Source organism: Platichthys flesus, chromosome 11 (genome assembly GCF_949316205.1).
Source record: "Platichthys flesus chromosome 11, fPlaFle2.1, whole genome shotgun sequence".
NCBI lineage: Eukaryota > Metazoa > Chordata > Actinopteri > Pleuronectiformes > Pleuronectidae > Platichthys > Platichthys flesus.
In genome coordinates, this window is record NC_084955.1 from 13,445,609 (window position 1) to 13,467,443 (window position 21,835).

The following is a 21,835-nucleotide window of genomic DNA, read 5'->3' on the forward strand; positions in this document are numbered from 1 at the left end:
ACACGGCGCGCAGGTTGGTAGGAGTGCTTAAGGTGCTGGTGAATTAGAGGCAAAGTGTTGAAGGTGAACCGGACACTTCCATGAGCAACGAAGGAGAGAAGAGCCTGGTACTCAGCGCGCCCGTCGGGCTATGCCTTCTCCAACCTGGGAGCGAAGCAAAGCGCAGACAGAGCACGGAGCAGCGGAGGGGCACGGCGGGGACAGAGGGACCGTGTGCGCTCTGGAGATGGAGATGACGACCCGCAGCCTGGACGGCGACTCCAAGGTGGTGGATTGTGTGAACTGCGATGGCCTGATGAGTCGGAACGTCGGCGGGGACTCGGCGGAGGTGTCCGTGCCGCTGGCCGGGAAGAAGACGCCCACGGAGGGAGACGACCTGTACAGACTGCGGGACAGGAAGGTGTTACTGGAGGATAAGAAGCGGCTGTGCGCGCTGGCGCTGGGCACCGCGATGCTCGGGATCCTGCTCATGATCATCCACGCGGAGATATGTCCCTACGTTTATAAACCGGTAAGACAACAGGGACACACGCTCATGCTGGTGACGAAACCAGGCTTATTAGAATGATGACGATCTAAAAGCTGTTTGATCAAGTTTACAAGTCAGACTAAAAAGTTGAGCTTTAATGAGTTGATGACACATGTTTCAAAGGGTTAACATCTGCAAAGTTGGACCATTCACACATGCAGCACATCTGTAATAATCTTATATCCGCATTAAATTCACTTTGCTCTTTTTTCTCTTTATTACCTCATCATCAAATTATGAAATCATCTACAAAATCCACTTGTTGTCACGCAGCTTTGTTGATGGAGAGTCTGTTTACAACTGCTCTGCTGCTGTTTATGGGAGTTTGGAGCTCAAAATAGAGTTTTTCACTCAGACTATGACATAACTAATCACACAGAAATCAACAGACTGATATTAAATCACTTTGTCTCATTACTTGTGATATATTTAGTAACTAATTTGCCAATAATTGTTGCAGAAATAACACACAACTTGGCCGTAGTGGTTGTCATAACAGCTCCCCTGATTAGCAGACAGCACAGGACCCATGCAGCTCCACACCAGAACCTGCACCTGGGCTTTGAACCCCCCTGACCTCCTGATTAGTTAGTCCAGTTTCCAGACACACTATTTGGTAGCACGGCCTCATGACATTAACGTGCAGATCTCAGTGGATAACAATGCCAGGCCACCCAATCAACAAATTATTAACTCCCTCTGCACTTCCCACAGCACACGCCAGTTCCACATGTGGAAAAAAGTTCTCATGCATCATGCCGCAAAAAAAAACATCAGACCACTTCCATGCTGTGAGAGTCAGTGATTGATTACACTGTCAGAGAACCCCCACATTTCTAGCTCGCAATCTCATGGAACCTATGGAAATGTGGCCTGGCCCTCAAATCTACACACGCCTGATGCGTTGAGAGAGTTGGAGCAGGAGAGACACGGTCGGGAAATTACCAGTGCTGGCACGAGGATGACATTACCATTCCAGTTTACAAATGCGAACCAAGAACAGGTGTTGTCTGTCCATTCCTAACAACAGCCATGAGCTTCGATACCATGGAAATGCTGATGCACTGGAAAAGTGCTGTGCGTGCCGCAGTTAAAGCATATTATTTTGGAGAGGCTGCTCTCCTTATTTAACCATCAGTTATGGAACTGTTGTCAACATTCATCTGGAAACGACATGTGATGTTCAGGTCGTGGTAGTGAGCAGTGACATCTCCCTGTGGAGCGACAGGAGCTTTGGTCACACAGAGGCCGACTTAACAAAAATACAGCATCCTTGCAGTCGCGGTGCAAAACGCTATTACTGCTGTTTATTTTTCGAAGCACTTTTAAATTTGCGGCGGGATTTTTTATCAGAATTATAATGCCAGTCTACAAAGTTATATTTTAAGCTTACCTTTTCATGGTTATGCACGAAAACAGGGCTATTTCTGGAACGTTTTTCCACATTTCACCTCTTCCCCTGCAGCGAGATTGCTCACGGTACTTCAGGCTATCTTTCCACATCATTTAGTGCATAATGAGAGTGTTTGCATGGCCAGCCTTGGAGTCTCTGTGTCTTGAGTTTGGCTGGGCAAGATCCAGGAGAGTGCACTTCGACCTGCATGCAACCTCATGTCCTCCTTCCTGCAACTCTTTGACAACTTTCCTGGAATGACTTCACGGCCCGAATCAGTGTGCCGAGCATGTGCCGAGCATGGTGTCCATGATCTGAACAGAATAGTCCTTTGTGTTTACACAGGAAGTGAAGTGGATCATTTGGACAAACTCATTTTGTTTTCCTTCCCACACATGTGACTGTAAAAGTGCAGATTAGGTTTGACAGATGAAGCGACATTGTTGTCCCAAAGGCTGGTGTAAGAGCCTTTAGTTTCAAAATAATATACTTCATGGCTGTTTTTTCCTGCTATGATTTTACATTATTTGTTGTGTTGTTTTGAAATGAAATCAAACCACATGACAGTGCGGATGAATAATTGTGGGCTAATCATTTATTTGACCTTACTGTCAATTGCAAAAATAAACCAAATTGATTCTGATTTCAAAATTTTTAAGTTAAAGAGCAGACAGTGGCTCAGCCCAGTTTCCTTCTGGAATATAAAGTTGTTGACATTATTATGAAGCGGTTTTGAGTGATGCGACCCATATCTTGTGTAAAATGACAGGTGCCCTTTTTTTAGACTGACTGCTGTGATGTTGTCACACAGGAGCCACACATGGACTATAACTGTAGCTCTACTACCTGCATGCAAAAATAAACCAAATTGATTCAGATTTTTAAATTAAAAAGCAGTCAGCGGTTCAGCCAAATGTCCTTCTGAAATATAAAGTTGTTGACATTAATATGAAGCTGTTTTGAGTGATGCAACCCATACTGTGTAAAATGAAAGGTGATTTTCTGTAGACTGACTGCTGTGATGTGGTTACAAAGGACCCACACATGGACTCTAACCGTAGCTCCACTACCTGCATGCAAATGAGCGGCAAAACAGGACACTGTATCCGTTAACCTCATGCAGGCAAGATGTCACTGCTTGGCACCGAGGCAACATTCTGTGTATCAGCCACGATTGGGCCATTTGCAACTTAGCGGCTAAATAGAGTATGAGCCAGCTACGGACGAGGCCACAACGAACGCAAAGTCTGTTTCCACTGCTGGAATGAAGCTGGAACGACCTTAACTGGTCCATATCCGGCACACAGGTGTAAGATGAATTCAGGATTTATTGAAACGTGCTGCCATGGTGATTAGAGGTGACAAACCCATTCACCTCGTCCAATAAAGAGCACTGTAGTATTTCTGCAGGGCGGAGGATCTCAATCCTGGTTTTATGGAGGACTGATGAGACACTGCAGTCCACCAATAACTAACTCACTACAGTCAGTCAGAAAACCGGCAGTGCTAAGTAAAGTGAAGTAAAGTGCCATGTTACAAACTTGTGGTCTTGGAGGGTTGGTGATGTGTGGCCTTCTACTTGAACGTTCAACTGAGAAATCACTCACAGCATGTGATGCAGGGTTTGACCGACATGAAGACCCCTGGTTCGTCTCTCTGTTAGCAAGATTACAGAAAAATAACTCAACAGATTTCCATGAAAACTTGCTGGTAGGATGAGGTACTGGTCAGGGAAGATCTCATTCAATGTTGGTACATGGTACAGATCAGGGGGCAGATCCAGGAATTACTTTTCACTTGTGTAACATTGTGAGATTAACATTAGAGAACTGATATCTACGAGTGTGTGAAATTTGAGTTTTTGAATTTAACTGACTATTGAGCCTCGTTCTAGTTTTCTAATGAAATCTAAACAAAGGGTCTTCACCCCATGCAGGTGTTGATTGTTTTTTGACGAAACCTGCAACTCATTTACCCCCTGTGGTGTCTCATTTCCTGTGACTGACCCACTAGTTTACTAATCTTGGGGGGTTTTATTTGTAAGCCTTCCTTTTTTTTTTTTTTACAGGATTCCATGAGTGAAAAAATCTACGTGAAAGCTAATAAAACCCCACTGACTAACACACCACATCAGGGAACTCATGTCAGATGTACTATTTTTCTGAAAAGTATTTTATTCACATCAGAACATACAAACCTTAACATTGGATTCAGAGCTGTAAGTGGCCTGTCCTGGTTACGGTGGCTTTGTACGTCCAAGACCATGAGAAAGAAGCGTGATAACCCAAATCAGGTTCAGCGGGTTTGAAGTGACTCTTTCCAATGGGGAAAACAGTACAACATTTTTTTTTTTTTTTTGAAACCTCGGCAAGAAGCATGTTGTTGAACTCTGTGTTATGGAATGCGGTGAAACGCTGAGCTTTTGTGGGGTCTTCTAATGAGCCCTGGATGAAATACAGACACGATGTGGATGCTACAGGAGAAACTGGAAAACGACGTACCTTGCCAATGGACGTCACACCATACCACCTACACGCTCAAGTTTCCTCAAGTTTGAAAGTTTGTAATTATCTTTTTAACTGTAAACCACATTTAACTTCACTTCCCGTTAAAAAGCTTCCATTGACGTCGCATCAGTGGGGCTGAGATGCATGAAAAGAGGGTGTAGCTCTTCAACCTGCTCAGGCCAAGGTGGTGTGGCAGAGGCCTGTGCTTATTTCTTTTTCTAAATACACTTCTTGAAAACATTTTGACGTGACGGGGGAAACCGTTTGTATGTGTATCGGTGTCTTCTGCTGTCCGTTCCCTGGAGCAGAAAGTATTTAAACCTTGAGTGCTGTTGTTAGTGTAATTGAGTGGGGGTTTTTTTACGTACCTTTTTGGAGTACATTACAGAATCAGCAGTTCCGCGTTTCATGAGGCCTGGGTTCTGTAAAATACTAACGGAGCTCCCTTTGGAAATGCAAGGATTAGCTTAACCTACAGTTACGCTGTTAAAACACAATTATTTTTAAAGTTCTAGAATTACACAATTACACAAGGAAATTTCCGACACAACCTGTGCTTTAAACGAAAGATAGTTATAACACTTCATAGATAAGAGAGGAAATCAGATGGTAGTATTAGTATTGATAAAACAGAAGCACAAGAGAAATACATTCTCTTACTGAAATGACTTTGCTCATACTAGTGATGAAGTGGTTACTGGGTTCAAGGCGTACTGTGGTCAAAGTCAAGACCTTAGGTTAATTGGACCATTTCAATCTTAAATCATTATAATTCACTTGTTGTTTTGGTTTCTACTGTCCAACATCAACAACAGTTAGCAATTCAAACCGTTAGAGTCCAAGTGTAGTCTTGAATTTGTTGTTTTCCTCATTATCATGATACGAAAACGTTCAAGCTAATGCCTTCTGTCATAAATGTTAATCCTGTACATTTTAAATGGTGTTTTTATTTCTAATAAATATTTTAAGCAACTTAATCCAATATTTTTTCTTTTCAATTTACTGACAATTGTTCCGGCCACAAAACTCACTGAAATGCCTTGAGAAATAGCTGACTTTTTGTGAATGTTTGAGTTTTTTTGCTTAAGAAGCTACAAACAATTTCATGATTATCAAATTGTTAAGGGTTCATTTTCTGTTGATCGACCACTGCTTGTTTCGGCATTACATCTCAATATTTGACCAAAATAGGGAATCAATGAAATAAAGCTACAAACTAAATTATTTTTATTCCTTGGTCTGTAGTGACAAGGTGTTACCATGTCTGTTTTGACCCTTTATTTTGATCAAACTTTAACTGTAATTAAAATGAATCAAACCCATGTAAATGTTTAGGATATTATGATTATCTTTCCAACCGTTATTTCAACAAAACCCTTGATAATGGACATCTTCGTTTTCATGCCTTTGTTTCCATCCACCCCCCCCCCCCCCCCCTCCCACCAGGGCACAGACATCGCCCTGATCATCAACTGTTCCATCAGCCTGTCCACCGGGTGTCTCATCATCCTCATCATAGCTTTTCATTACAAGGACATCAGGGTGAGTTTCTCTCATTGTTTCCATCAGTCTGGATGCTCTGTGTGTGTCTGAGTGTGTGTGTGTGTGTGTGTGTGTGTGTGTGTGTGTGTGTGTGTGTGTGTGTGAGAGAGAGAGTGAGAGCCTGTGAGTACATGTCTACACTTCATGGCTGTATTTTGTGCATCACTCTTAATAACAATAACAATAGTTTCTCATTAGCTTGGTTATGATGACACTTTGTTAGATGTACTTGAGGGCAGTTGTTTTAGAAGGAACTCTGATCAGACACTGATTGTCTGTGCTTTATTTGCTATGTGCAAAAACACACAGAGACCTCAGCTCACACAGGCATGCACAATTTTGCGGCTGCATTTTTTTTCCAATCCACGTGGCTCTCTGTCATTATGTGTGGATTTGATTTATATACACAAAGTTTGGGTTGAGTAAACAATTTTCTTTACTATCATATGTATTCACAGTGTGCATATTTAAAGTGCAAAAAATGTGGCATTGATGAACCACACTGCAGGATTCAGGTTTTGTTATCCTTGTGGTTGGGCTGCAGGGTTTGCCCCCAGTGTTTCCTGTTTGGTTGCAAGTCATGTGTCAGATACAAGGGGGGTCCACGCAGAGTGCGTATAGGAGATAAGGAAGGGCAGGTTCAGGGTGGAGACCAAACCATAATGCAGTGTCAGAGGTGATAAACTAAATCAAGCAAGAACAAGAACAGGTCGGACTTAGTGGAGCAAGGAAAAGAGGGTCTACACCATGGAGAATACACTCTCCTCAGTGTTGTCATATGAAGTATGAACGCAAACTTGTGTACCTTTTCCCTTCTGACAGCTGATAGATGACTCTCTATTTTTAACGGATTTCAACATTTAATACCGTCTAGTGACTAGACGGTATTAAATGACTAGACTCTAGTCAATGACATCGTTGCAGGTTCAGGGGATAAACACGAAAGTCGCAGAGAGGCTGAGGCTCGGGCCTGAGGGACTTTGTCTGACATAGATCCAGAAAACGTCAAAAAAAGGTTTTTAGTAATGAAAAACAATAATAATGTACAAACTAAAGCTCATCTTATTCTGAATGTGGACAAACTATAAGCCAAATATAAGCAAGATAATGTGTCAACGAAAAATGTGGCGACCCACTCCCCCCCTCCCTCACACACAGGTGAGCCGGTGGTTATGATAAACTTGGGTTTTCACCTCCTATATGAACCAATCACTGTGATAATAATAATAAATGATGTATATGTTTGGAAAACAATAACAAAATCCGATGATAAATACATTTAATTATATTACCAATAAATACATTTCAAGTGACTAAATTCATGACTTCTATGTTAAACGTGCTATCTGAGTTTTGTATTTTTTTCCACATCACTTTTTTTATGACTTCTAAACATTACATATAAAATGGTAACAATCTGATGTTTTCACTAGTTTCTATCTCTTATCTTCTCTCTCTCTGTCTTTGATGTCCTCCTCCATCTTTCAGCTGTTCATCAATGACCACAACCAGGTGGACTGGCGTATCGCCTTGACCAGCCACCGGGTTCTGGTGATCACCGTTGAGCTGTTAGTGTGCTCCATCCACCCCATAGGCACATACTGGAAGGTGGGCCTCCACTTCAACTCCTCTGCCCCAGCTCCGCTCTGTCATACCAGCCATCACAACAGGGCCCTGCTGGACATGGAGCTGCTGCTGTCAGTGCTGATGTTCCTGCGTTTGTACTTGGTGCACAGAGCCATCCTGCTGCACAGCAAAGTGCTGCTGAGCGCCTCCTACAGGAGCATCGGCTCGCTCAACAACATCAACTTCACCTTCCGCTTTGTTCTCAAGGTACTGATGAACAAGCACCCGGCACGCACGCTGCTGGTCTTCATCCTCTTCTTCTGGCTCACTGCGTCCTGGATGCTTACGCTGTGTGAGAGGTAGGGAAAGAGAGCTGCGTGTAAGTGATCAAATGGAATATGTGCATATTAAACATTATAATAAGTATTATATTTTCTATATAAGATAATATATAAAATATATAAGACTTTTTCGATGAAATTACACAATACTAAGCAGTTAAGAAAATTAAATCAAAACAACTCTAATGACAAAAAAATTTTAACAATCACAAGTTGACCACAAACCCACGAAGGACAGACTGTGTATTTAAGGGAACTGTTTATTTTGGGAAATATGCTTACTCTCCTTCTTGCGGAGAGTTGAATATCTGAAACCACTCTCATTTCTGTACAGTACACTGAATCACTTCCTGAAATCTTTCTTAGCTCAGTTGAGCTCTTAGTCACAGCCCTTTTCAACCAGATCCTTTCTGATTCTTGAAAACGTCCTAGCAACTTTGAGTTAAACCATTGAAATTAAGGATTCTTTATTTACAGAGTCATAGCAAAACATATCTTTGAGTTCCTAACAAAGTAGTTCCCTGCAAACATGATTCTTTCATGCCGAATTTGCATCTCTGGGCGACCAATTCAATGACTTGCATTCATATTTGATATTTTGCAAGCATTTTATGTAAATACTAAGAATTATAAATAGAGTTTGTGGTGCGACACGCCTTCTGGTTCCAGAGGCGGAGGACTGTGAGGAATATCATAGACTGTATATAAAGATGACTAACACCTCACCACTTCCTCCCACTATCCAGAAATGAAGCTCAAATATCCTGGATACAAATGGGATAAAGCTGTGGTAGTGATGTTCCATGGTTATATGCTCACTAACAATCACAAGTCAGTCTCAGCTGTAAATCAGGACGTTTCACTCCCCGTTATCATGACATCAAATAGTTTAAACCAAAACAAACAATTGAGAAAACAATGTTTTTATTTCCCCTTCAATTGAAGACTGAGTCAGGAGTCGGGCCCTATATTAACTACGCTGTGCAAACCATTAACCAGAACCTTTCTATTCGTCACATCTCAATGGTATCACTTAGACGGCTCTCTCGCACACAAACTTTGATGCTCAATTTTACTTTCCTGTTCAAAGCGGGTTTCCAACGATTTGACGATTTGATAATCATATTCTATTTTGTTACACCGACAAGTTTCCCTTCAGCGGGAGCCAACTAAACGTCAGCCTGATGCTCTACAGTCTGCTTGGCTGTTTGTTCAGTGTGAGGTCATTCTTAACCATAATGGGAGGTTTTGCCTCCAGTTTGTCACGTCTCAGTCTCCAGTGTATGATTTGTCAGGAGCAATAAAAGAGCTTTTGATTGATAGTTGATTAAAACTGTCTCAAGCCCTTGTTTGATTGTGACAGGAGAAAGAAGAAAACTCATTCGCTGATTAACCTCTTTGTGTGGTTTCTGCCAAGCATATGTTACAATGTTACTTTATAATGTTGACTCTATCTTCAAACTGTGGAGTGGAGATAATACACTAATCGATTTACAAAGCTCACCTTTATCAAACTCTGCAGACTCACCGTGTACAGGAAATAGTTGTTTAATATTTAGTTGAATCTGAGATAACGTTCCAGAGAGATTAAGGCATATTCATAGTTACAGGTTATAGCTACAGAGACATTTAACAAGTCCCACACCAATCTGGTTCATTGCTACCTCCCCTAAAGAGGTAATGGTTTGTTTGTCAGCAGGATGACTCCCAGGGAAATATTCATGAATCTTGATAAAAAAATCAGGCATATTTAGGGGCTGGTATTTACAAGTGTGACTGGATTTAAGCGGACTACTCACCAACAACTATTATTATTATAATTATTATTATTATAATTTCTGGTGCTGCTATCATTAATAACATCATTACGTCTATAAAGGTCACACAACTGTTCCTGGTCTCTCTCTGTCTCAACCCCACCCCCTCTCTTTCTCTTCTCTCCCCTCTTTTCCACCCCCTTCTCCTCTCTTCCCCATTTTTCACCGCTCACTCCAACTGGTCGAGGTAGATGGCCGCCCAATCTCAATCTGGTCCTGCCAGGGTTTTCTTCCAGTTGATATTGATGTTTTTTTCTCTTCCCAGTGGCCACAGTGTTTGCTCCTTGTGGGAACTCTTGGGTTTCTCAATCAAACAAATGAAATTGAATTGAATTGAATTGTTGGGCCCTGCTGGATGTATGCCGAGTGCCATTCTAGTCATTTGGCTATGATAGTCTCAGTCTATGCTTTCTCCTCCCTTCAGGCAGACCCAGGCAGTAACAGGCCACATAGACACGTCTCTGTGGCTCATCGCCATCACCTTCCTCACAGTGGGCTATGGGGATGTGGCGCCCACCACCAGCTGTGGCAAGGTGGTGTGTCTCTTCACTGGAGTCATGGTAAATATAGGTTGGCTTATAGAGGAAATGTCATGTTTGAGACACTGAAGAGTTCATGCTCGGAGACGCACTAAGGATTTTTTCTTTAAACGCAGTTGAGTGCATCTGAGTGAGAAGTCACACACGTGGTTGTTTTGGTGCTTTTCTTAGTCGTTTTAGCCAGTGAGCAGTATTTGTTTCAACAGACGTGGCATTTAATACTCGAATAAGTAAACGCAAAGAATGAAGACTTCTTATCTTTGGTCTTAACTAAACCATCTGTGTACATGACCCGACCACATCGATAACGCATAAAACAAGTTGTCCTGTTGCTGTTCTTTTCCTTAGTTATGTTCTCTTTGTACGGGTCAAATTTTCCCTTATTTTCATTTTATTCCATTGTCCTCTTTGTTCTTTCCCTTTATAACCCAATCTGCTCATATCTCATGTTTGGATTTGGCTCATTTCACTCCATTGTGTTCCATTTGATTCGGTTATATTCTGTTTGATTTAAGTCTATTTCGTTTCATGCACTTTCTCCCCAATGTACTTTATTCGTTCTGATTTGCGCTCTCCTATTTCCCTCTGTTCTGGGGGATATCCTCTGCTATATTCTGTTCTGCGCTGGTCCATATCATCTCATCTGTTTTGTTTCATTCCCTTCCATTTTTGTTCTGTTCCACTGGAGCAACTTTTTGCCCATTTTCCTATTTCCCATTTCCTGGGTCGGTCCAGTCTGGTTCACTTCTCTCCTACACCTCTTGTCTTCCATCCAGGCCTTTTACGCTCTATTCCACTCGTTATGTTGGACGCGTTGGACACTTTCTGCGCGGCTGCACACCATAGAGGTGCTGACAGACATTTCATTCCTTGGAGTGTTTGATTTAGATCACAGCTGTAGATAAATGGATGGTGCCTCTGCAAGACCTTGGCTGTACCAGGCACTCAAAAGACAGAAGGAGGGAAGCTGTCGGAGTTGAGCTGGCTCTGTGCAGTCCACACAAAACATCTGCATTGGGCGTGGTGTGTCTGCTGCTTGATGACATTTAGATTAGTTGTACATCTCATCATAGAATATAAGAAAGAACATATGCCCGAGAGGAAGCAGAGAAAGAGTCTCTTCTAATTCACTGCAAAACAATATGGCATTTTTTATGGTGCTGTAAAGGAATGCAGGGTTAAGACCCAAGCGGGAGTGGGAGGGAAGGGCAGCGATAAAGAGGTCAAAGGGATGGGGGAATCATATTTGAGATAAAACACAAAGAGTTACAGTTGAGTTAAATAAACAATAAGTCACTGAGATCCAGCAGAGGTTGTCTATTTGAATAGACACAATTTAAGTTTGCTGCTACACCTCCTTTTAATGCTGTACAAGATAAGAGCTGTTCCAAAGTTGTGGGTAATGGGCATGGATCTGGTTGAGACACCTCTGTGACAAAGTGGAAAACAGTTCTCTCTGTTTCTCTCTCTCTCTGTTTCTCTCTCTGTCTCTTGCTCTCTTGCTCTCTTGCTCTCTTGCTTTCTTGCTCTCTCTCTCTCACTCTCTCTCCCTTGTTTTTATAAGCTCCCGCTCTTGTAAGGGAAAACTTTCCACCATATCCATTTTTAGGTGGTTTATTGTCTTTGGCACTAACTACAACAGGAGGGTGTGCCAACCTGTGCCCATGGTTAGGAAAAAATAAATAAAATTCCTACTCCCATCAGTGCAGTTCTAGCCAGTGACTGGGGCGCTGCTCGCACCTGTAATACGGCTGAAGACTTCTGAACTTTTGCTGTAACTCAATTTGCAGCTGTGTTCAGGGGTTGACAACACTGTTTGCATCCCATCACTATGTGAGGATGGATCCAAGGGAAAGAGTTTGTACCTCCCAGGTTTTCACAGGCTATGTAATGGCGGATGTTTTGTGGCTGTTGGCGTTAAGGATAAATGCTGTATGTCTTTCTAAACTCTGGTTTGTGCCTTTTTTGTGCTCATGTTTGATGCTGCTCTCTCCTTTCTCTCACTTTCCAATGCAAGCTGCGAAACAGGAAAACAGGTAAACACTGGTTCTGTTTATCTGTGGTGATTACAGGTTCACTGGAGGGTTTTGACTGCGTTTATGTGTTTGTATGTGAGACTGAGTATGTGACTGTGACTCGGTCTGCCGCCCATCTGAATATTCACCATCAGTCTGTCCAGCAATAGCACACAGCTATTCTCAGAGGAAACCCGCATAGCAGTGCCACAGAGGCCTGTGTTTCGCCATTGCACTCACTTTATAAATATAACTTTGATTTATTGGATGAAACCATATGAGGTATGGAGATCAACATCCAGTTTTCTGAATAAGCAGCACTACTCTCCCATGAGGGGAACGGTGAAAAAAAGAGGCGAGAGCCACTGTCAAGGAATGAGACAAAATCAGAACTAAAATCCTCATGTAATAGAATAATTCCCTCACAATCACTGTGAATTTCTTGAAGCAGATGGTAAATATATCAGTAACCATGCCAACAGCTCTGTGTTTGTGTGTGTGTGTGTGTGTGTGTGTTGGGTTTTAGGGTGTAGCCTGCACGGCCATGCTGGTGGCAGTCGTCACCAAGAAGCTGGTGCTGAACAAAGGAGAGAAACATGTGCACTTCTTCATGCTGGACATCCAGATCTCGAAAAGGGTGAGAAGCTACACCATGATGAAACACGGGAAAAACATACACGCTCACCATTTTGTGGATCATTCTATGTAACAATTTAGAGATTTATTTTTCTTCAAGCATATAACTTTGATTGCTGACTGCTTTGCTTTTGGCAATAAGTTTCAAACTTGTGTAAATGTATAAATCCCAGTGGACCATCTGCATTGACTGATGAGAGAAGCTTGCACATGAATCATTTGGTCTATTTACCTGCCAATCAACATATCGATAGCTCTTGTCTTTATAGGCAAAATGAGGTCTTGCTCCTAAGCCCACCAATCGACACGAGCAAGATGAAGAGGCTGTAAATGAAGTGAATAGTTAAATATTGGTCACAATGTTTTCTGTTAATAATTCACATTCGTCTACCGAGGAATCTTCTGAAGTCTGAGTTGACAGTATATATGTTGCAACAGATCATGATTCTTCACTGTAACTAAAAATTTGTATAAGTCTTTATATTAAATTCTGGAAAAAGAAAGCACACTTTATATCAGTCCCCAAATCTGTATAAAAAGATGGCGTTTGGCCTGCAGCTGAGGGAGTTAGTTTGCATCCGTCTGTTATTGGAGGATTGCGTGGCAATGCAACTGTTAATGCAAAATTATTTGAAAGGTCTGTTACAGTGTTGTGGTGCTTCTTAGCATTTTCGTCTCACAGAAAGAATGTGCTAGGATTCAACCTTGCAGCTGACCAGAACTTTTCTGGTTTTAGTTTGCAAACTTCTGAGATTATTGATAGAGGTTTGAATTAACATACAACTATTAAAAGATTTATAGACCAACAGCTCAATATAGGTCAGATAATTAACTGTAGATTTAAAAGGACGTATAGATATCAATTTAAATAATATCACAGGTGGAGCCTATATAAAGTGTATGGTTTCACCACAAGTGTGATTTATCTCATAATCAAATGCACTTCCCTAAATAAATATGAATAGTGAGCGAACCTCAGACCTCTGAGAGGTTACTACAGTGTAGCCGGACAAATACAACGGATGACAAAGTGCGTGGAGTTGTCAGGATGGACATGTCATTACTTTCCATGTTGCATTTTCTTTAAATAAGAGAAACCACAGGACGTGATAGTGTGGGAAAAGAGGAGGGAGATGAGCTGTGCCAATCCCTTTAAAAGCCTTTTCAAGGCGTCAAACAGAGGAAACAATCTTATCTCTGTCAGGAAAGAAACTCGTGTCAGTTCAGGATCGTGCGGCTGAGGGCAGGAAACTGGTTGAGTTTAGGTGTGTGTGGGTGGAAGTGGCTTGGCATAGAGTAACTCTGTTTGTAGCCTTGGACAGGATTCAAGTGTCCCATAAATAAAAGGTATAAAACACTGCCAGAAAGTCAAAGATGTAATTTATGAATATACATGAATACGTAATGATTGATTCCTCCATTCTTAGTTTCTCCGGGCGCTTTGAATACAATGCTATAGGTTCTTGCCAAACTTTAGAGCAGCTACTGACTGCAGTAGGTACACTGTTTTGGAGGATACAACCATTTCCTTTCTCCCAGTGGCTGCATCCTGTCACTCGGTGCATCTTTATGCGCAGCTTGTGGTTGTTTTGGTCTGAGCGTGTTTTCGTGCATGTGGTTGCGTCCTTCTGAGCTATCTGGTGCAGTCCAGATTTACACTGATGGGAACAAGGGACGACATCTGGATGCAGACACTGACAAACCTCTATTAATAACCCCCACAACAGGGCCAGCGTGACATCATTACGGGGCACTTACAGTGATTCGGGGCAGGAAGACAAACAGACACGAATAGAATCAAAGAGAAAAAAGGGGGATACTGTAGAAATCCTGCAAATGCATTGAATCTCACTTCCACTCTGTATGACCCGCTCTTCAAATTCTCCTAAATAAGCCTCTCTGTGAAAATAAAACCTTCATACTTCTGCTTTATCTGTAATAAGCATCATAGAGCAAAAGAGCCGAACAGGAAACCCTGTCTGGAATTAATCAGCATGCTTGGATGACTCGTGATTTTATTTCTTGTAGTAAAATGTACGATGTAAAATCCAGATTCTGTTGGAAAACACAAGATAAGAGCTTGGTTAACTCTGCCACTCGGATTGACTTTATCTGCGTGGTCTTATCTACATGTTTCTCCTCCCAGAACTTCCGTGTTTGATCGGCCAATTTGAAACTTTCTGTCTCTTTACCAGATCCGCCACGCTGCTGCTAATGTTCTGAGGGAATGCTGGCTCTTGCATCGCACCAACCTGACGAAGGGTAACCGCGGTGAGCAACGAAGACACCAGAGATGCCTTCTGGAAGCCATCAGAGTGTGGGTGTTATATCGCTGAGTGATCCCTGCGTGTTGTTATCTGGGCGAGGGATACAAGTGGTTGGTGGTTTATACGCCATGTGTATTTTACGGGTCATTAACTTACTGTCAACATTCTGAACCACAGAGACTTTGTTTTTGAAAGACTAATTAGGATTAGTCATTCGATTTGTTTGCCAGTTTTATGTCGGCAGGGCAAGTTTCAACCCTTTGAATCAACAGAATAAACACAAAATTCCTCAGCATGCTGGCGAAATGAAAATATTTTGAGTGTTACTGCTTACTTTCTTAAACACATCTTAATGTCAATCCACTGAGACACCCACCACGAAAATCCACATGGACAATGTTACAATGAGGAGCCATTTTTTTTCCAATTTGCGTTAGGTCTTTTCGTCATTGAGCCCAAGCTCCTCCTCCAAGAACAAATTTATTGCATGAGACAGGAAGTACAGAAGTGTTGGGCCATTATCCTGACAACACACTTGTTGTCACATATACCGTCACATATATCTAACTTATTTTATAGTCATTTATATTATTATTTCCATTAGGTAGTGGTGCCGCATTACACTGTGTACACTTAATATTAAAATGTATTAATAATGCACAATATTTTATTCTAATTTTCACTTACATTTCTTAAAGTTAATGCTCTACTGTTTTATTCACTGTCTTCTATTGATACTGTATTCTTGGAGCAAACCGGGGTTCTGTGTTTCAACTGTTCTGTTTTCCCAGAAATATGACAATGAAATGGTATTAAATAATGTGTACATGAGGTTAGTTTCTCTTGCCCCACTGTTTGAAAACGTGATAATGTGAGAAATAGTTCCTCATGACTGTGATCAATTGAAACCTTTTTCTCTGTAGATTCCGTCATTTACGCTTCAAACAAAGACAACTGAGGGATTACGTAAGTGAGATGGTGGACCTGCCTAAGGTGAGCGACACTGTGACTGTATATAATGCATGTTTCACTGGTAAAGCCAGATGCCAAATGAGGTGACAAGGATTCACTACACAATCAGATACAGTCGAGCAGTGATCCCGACGTGTTGCACAACAGTCAGAGTTTGCGGAAGCGTCTTCAGACTGGCCATGAGACTAAAGGCTTACTTCTCTCTTAAATAGCACCGTCTAATAATAAGCTACTTTCTTTAAAACTATGTAGCTAGTTTAATGCACGTATATATTTTATACAATTGTTTTATTTGAACTTGGAAACTTGATAGCACTCGTCTCATTTGTCTGCTTCTTTCTAGTATAGTTTTCTAACCATTTGTATGTGCACACAGCGCATGAGAAACAAAATCTCATTCTACTCCATTTTACAGCGATGGCTCTTGTGATCAAATAAACTTCAATGCTGAAACTTACTAAATGCAGCCGAGCCACAGTCACACTTAACATAGAGGAAGAAAAATACAAGTTGGTTGCTTCTGGTTTCTTCAAGTTGGTGAAGGAGTCACCGCCATGAGTGACAGTTTCTGAGTCAACAATTCTCGGGTGGTTTTCGAGCTTGACTCACTGAGTTGGCCTCAAACATGCACAATAATAACACTGTCACTCAGTCAGTAAGTAAGAGCTTTGCTGTGAATCTGTAACATATACTTAAAGTGTGGCCGGTTTCCACAGATGCAGATGATCATGTGTGACCTGAGCGCCAACTGGAACAACTCCTATCGGGAGCTGGAGCAGCGCATCCTCTCCATGGAGCAGAAGCTGGACGAACTGAGTCGCTGCTTCCAACAAACATCTGAGCTGCTGTCTCAGTTCCTGCATCACCCCAACCCAGAGATCAGGTAAACATCTCAGAGAGGTGCTTGTGACACTGTGCAGGTCTGATAACTGCGCATTGCAGGATGTGGTAGGCCGATATGCACTGAATTGGAACATGCCTGCGGAGGAAAATAACCAGTTTTTGGTCTACATTTTCTTTGCAGGTGACACGGCTCCAATGTGTTTCTGAAGAAAAGAGAGAGTGAACTGCCTCCAGTGTTTTCATTTGCAAGATCCATGAAAATGCAGCGAATCCTCTCCACCCAATGCTGCTCCAGACTCTTTAACTTGCTGAACCACTTGGAGGACTGACATACTTACTAAAGATCTCATCTTCTGGGCCTGTGCTGAGTCCACTGCACAGTGACTCATAGCTGTAACATTATACGGATAAAACAAGACTCCTATTCATTGTGGGAGAAGAATTGATGTGCATTTTGAGAGCTCTGTTGTGATTTCACCAGTGGAAAGAACAGAAATAATGTCAAACAAGGGCCGTGGAGATCTATGTAATCAACAACCCTCACATCCTCCAGGATTGCTCTCTGAATTGCTACTCATAAGGTTTCATTGATGGTCTCTAATACTGCCTTATTCCTGTGGAATGAGATATATTTTTACATACTAATGTTATTTGAAATCTTTTGCAATATTCTAACTTTTCCAAAAACCCTTTTGCAAATCATATGATCACTAGGAGACAGTTTAAAGGTTCCCAGGCCCAAGTGTTATTTTCAAACAGGCTTGTTGAATATAGTACAAACCTCTAACACTTCTTCAGTGTTCTGTTTTCCCTTCCATCCACTAAGATAATGGATGTGATTCTCCACCAACAGAACAAAATACTTCAAGTCAAAAAAAACCTTTATTTCAATTTGTAAAGTGCAAGACATCGTAACCGAAATAAACTAGAAATCATAGATGAATGTCCACATTGAGGGTTGTGATCTTCATCTGCCGTCTACACCTGTTATTAGAATAATCCAACTTGTCAAGTAGTCTTGGAAGATTAACTTTTAGCAACCCAACAGCTCCACCAAGTGGACATGAAAAAAGTGAACCGTGATATTGTGGAGTCAAAAATATGTATTACAATCATTTAAAAACACTTATTTGCTATTTTCAACCAGTATATTGACAACTCAGAAGAGGATGACATATTTATTAGTTTAAGCTGAAATAAAAAAAATCAGAAAAACAGAACACATGAGGACCAAGGAACCCTCCCCCCCATTCATAACCCTCACTGTAAAAAAATGCACTTTCAGAAGAATAAGCAAAACTGGACATAACACTTCCTCTGGAGGATAAACTGGAGTTTTGGTGTTTATTTACTTAATCACAATACTGAACAAAATGCCTTGTGGGTTGACTGCCTTTGTATTTCAGTGGGTTGTCAAACAAACTTCTGAGACAGTTATTCTTACCGTTTACTATGTATCATTTGCACATGGTGAGAACATGTTAACCATCCAGAACATGCCTATAATTAAACAGCCATTAAGAAAGATCGTGTATGTGATTTTGCTTTGACACTTTAAAACGGACGGGGGCAATCAGAGGACGTACAAAATGTAAATTTTATTATTACACTTTGTTTTACAAAGTTGGAAAAGAGAACCTTAGAACTAAGTAAACCAGACAAATGTTGATGGTTTGTCAGCTCAAGGGCTTTTTCAATTGTGTAGTTTTTGTCCAGTTTTGAAGTTGATGCCATATATAAGCAGAGGGCCTTAAAAAAAGTTGTCCACAGTCACATGTAAAGGCCTCTCTGCACTTTCTTTTATCTTCATGTTTCCATGTATGCCCAGAAATATGGGACTTATTCTGTGGTTTGCCTTTCATGTGCTCAGCTAAGAGTCTTGCACCAATGAAAGTCTCCCCACAACTGGCGCAGATGTAGCTCATGGCCTCAGCATGCTCAACACAATGTCTCAGGAGATGCAGCCGGTGCCTAAAAGCTCGTCCACACTGGCACCGATGAGAGCGGTAGCCTCTGTGGAGGTAGCGGTGGCTGATGATGAAGGAGGGCTGCCTCAGTACGGCACCACACTGCCTGCAGGAGTAAGGGACCTTGGAGCGCCAGCCTGTCTTCATGCGTTTCATCAAGGCCACATCTTGGCTGCCGTTCTCAAACATGGCCATGATAGTGGGTGCTGTTGGGGAGTCGGGGTCAGAGGTCGCAGTGGCTGGAGTTGTCTCAGCGGGGGCAGAGAGGCAAGCTGGAGGCTGGTTGGTTGGCTCGCCTAGGGCATCATCTTTCTCCAGTCTGACAGGTGAAGCAGAAGATGCCACGAGTAACCGGGAAGGAAGTCTGCGTGAGGACGAGAAAGAGGAAGGGCTAGTTTTTGCAAAAGTGGAGAGTGACCCCGCAGAAGGTTGGCCGACATGGAGCTTTCCATTACAGACCCGGTTGACTACATTTCTAGTGATGGCCGACTGGGCCGCTGTGCCACGGAGAGATGGTGAAAACTTTTTATTGGTCAGTGCTGATGGATCGGTAATAATGCATATTTTAGTGCTGACCACTGATGTGTGGACTCTGTTGATGTGGTTTAACAAAGTTTTCTCTGAAGTGAAAAAGGATTTGCATATGTTACACGCTTTGGGCATCGTCTCTGAACAAAAGAAGACCAGAGGTGGCTTGCTTTCCTTGGGACACTGGTGGTGATGGTAGGAGCTCTCGTGAGAAAAGACTTGGTCACAGATGTTACATGAATACAAAGGCATGAAGTGTTCATTACGAGCATCCTCCGTTGCAAAGAGCTTCTTGCACAGTGAACACTCATATTTCACCTTAATACCACTACAGTGCAGCAAATGGAGCTTCATTGACCTGAAGGGCCCTCTACCACAGGCTGCACAGATTGAACTATTAACATAAGGAGGGGGTGCCGCAATTTCTTTTGAATGCAGACTGTTTGAAGAGTCACTGGAACAATCCGTTGAACTTGAGTCATCGTCCAAATCTGGATCATCGGGACACAAGTTACTTTGTTTGGAGAGTGGCTCGTCTTCATCATCAGATTCAGAGCTTGAAGAATCCTCCTCCTTTTCACTGTCACTTTCCATGTCTGTATCATCTTCAATCACTATATACTCCACACCGTTATCAGGTGTCTCGGGACTCTTAGGCTTCATCTCAGTTCTTTGTTGAAGCTTCAACTCTGACACTGAGTCACTGAGTTCTGACGTTGTGATTTGCTGAAGACTCACCACATTAGAAAAGATGCCAGTGTTTGAAATCTGATATGACTGCAGGAGTCAACGAGGGAGCTTCATGACATGGCGTTGAGTTGCTGCAATGTATCTCATTCAATTCCCACACGTTACTGAAAGACTGATTGCACTTTTTTGCAGACAGACGTCAAGTTATTTTAGTATCCAGAAGTGTGGAGAGTGAAGTCAGGCGTCGGAAATTCACATTATATCGTCGTTTATGCTTTGCGACATCCAGTTTTTTGGAGTCACTGAAGGTCTTGCGAAATCCCCAATATTTGGCCTGCCTTTTGGTAGATCTACGCCATTCCACATCGCTGCAGGAGCCTTCAGACATAAGGAGGTGGTCAAGGCATCGTTTGGGATGTCTGCAAGTCAAAGCAGAAAAGACAGGATGACTGAAAATGTTTAGGAAAGACATTTAGGCAAAACGCTATTACAAATGGGATTTTTACCCGGAAAGTGATATTCTGAAATGATTAGGACCACAGACAAAGCTAATACTATTATATCCTAATTAATTTGAGTGATCGGCCAAACTGCGACCATATTTTCTGAAATGCAGCAACCATCTGATGGATTGCCATGTCATTTAGTATTAATAAATACTTTCCGTGACATATCCCAACAACCAGATTGACATGACACAACTCACAAACATCCACTGTAGCATTCATGATTGACAAATTAGCATGCTAATATGCTAACCAAAGTGTTTCCAACTTACCATTGCATGTTAGCATTTAGCTCAAACACGCAGAGTACCATAGTGTAGCATCACAACGATGCTATCATGGCTGTGGTGTTATTGGAACTGCAATTGTTTTAGTCTTTATCTTAGCTATAACATTTGAAATCATTGTATTTGAGTTTCAGCAACAGTAGCAGCTCTATCCTGTGGTTAACTTAATGTCTACACATGACCAAACGCAATCCGCCTCGGCTGAAACCACGTAAGCGTTTAGGTTGTTGCCTCAAAGCCTAATGTTTATATGTAAGAAGTCAGCCAGGTATCAACACATTACACTTTAAGCTACAAGGGGAAATAACTCACCTGTGCCCCCAGAAACTGAAATATAGCCCCGCCGCCTTCAGCTCACAACACCGGTAAAACAACCAAACTCCTCCAGACAAGAAGGAGACCGACTCCAGGTCATTTAGTTCACGATACTAAAACTATACAAACGGCTAACAGCTAGTGTTGACTTATTTGACAATGAATTGGGTTTTAAGAGAAATAAACAGCCTCCATCAACACATGTCTGTCTCCAGCACGTTTAACCACTATGTGGACGATAATAAAGACATGATTTACTTGATTAGAATAACAGAATTATCTAATTTCAGTGCATTTCAGCGTCAAATTGATGTCGTCCGCACACCGAGATCCTCCATTTCCGGTTAAAACCGGAAAAGACGCCCACATATCACTATATTGTATACTTGAAAAACAGGAGCCGTTCCTAGATTAAGATTATTATGAATGTATTTTCCAATAAAAGAAAAGCCACTCGGGACTGCTAATCAACACATGCAACTGAAATGGTCCCTGGAGTGTCGGGACCAGGTGGGAACCGGAACTACATCGTTACGATGTTTAAGAACGACACAATCTAACAGACGGACACGATG

The 21,835-nt window shown here is 41.9% G+C and overlaps 2 protein-coding genes across 2 annotated transcripts; one reads left to right on the forward strand and one right to left on the reverse strand.

Moving 5' to 3' along the window:
• kcnn4 (potassium intermediate/small conductance calcium-activated channel, subfamily N, member 4) lies at positions 1-18,148 on the forward strand. The gene is made up of 9 exons (XM_062399722.1): positions 1-511; positions 5,876-5,971; positions 7,460-7,896; positions 10,120-10,255; positions 12,776-12,886; positions 15,081-15,202; positions 16,076-16,145; positions 16,841-17,007; positions 17,149-18,148. The coding sequence occupies exons 1-9, from the start codon at positions 131-133 to the stop codon at positions 17,150-17,152; spliced, it is 1,524 nt and encodes a 507-aa protein (XP_062255706.1). The 5' UTR covers positions 1-130; the 3' UTR covers positions 17,153-18,148.
• A 397-nt stretch (positions 18,149-18,545) lies between these two features.
• Positions 18,546-21,664, reverse strand: si:dkey-79d12.4 (zinc finger protein 16). Its single transcript, XM_062399723.1, has 2 exons — positions 21,258-21,664; positions 18,546-20,571 (listed from the first exon to the last, which is right to left on the reverse strand). Exon 2 carries the CDS (start codon positions 20,123-20,125, stop codon positions 18,644-18,646), a length of 1,482 nt encoding a protein of 493 aa, XP_062255707.1. The 5' UTR covers positions 20,126-20,571; positions 21,258-21,664; the 3' UTR covers positions 18,546-18,643.
• Between the last annotated feature and the right edge of the window lie 171 nt (positions 21,665-21,835).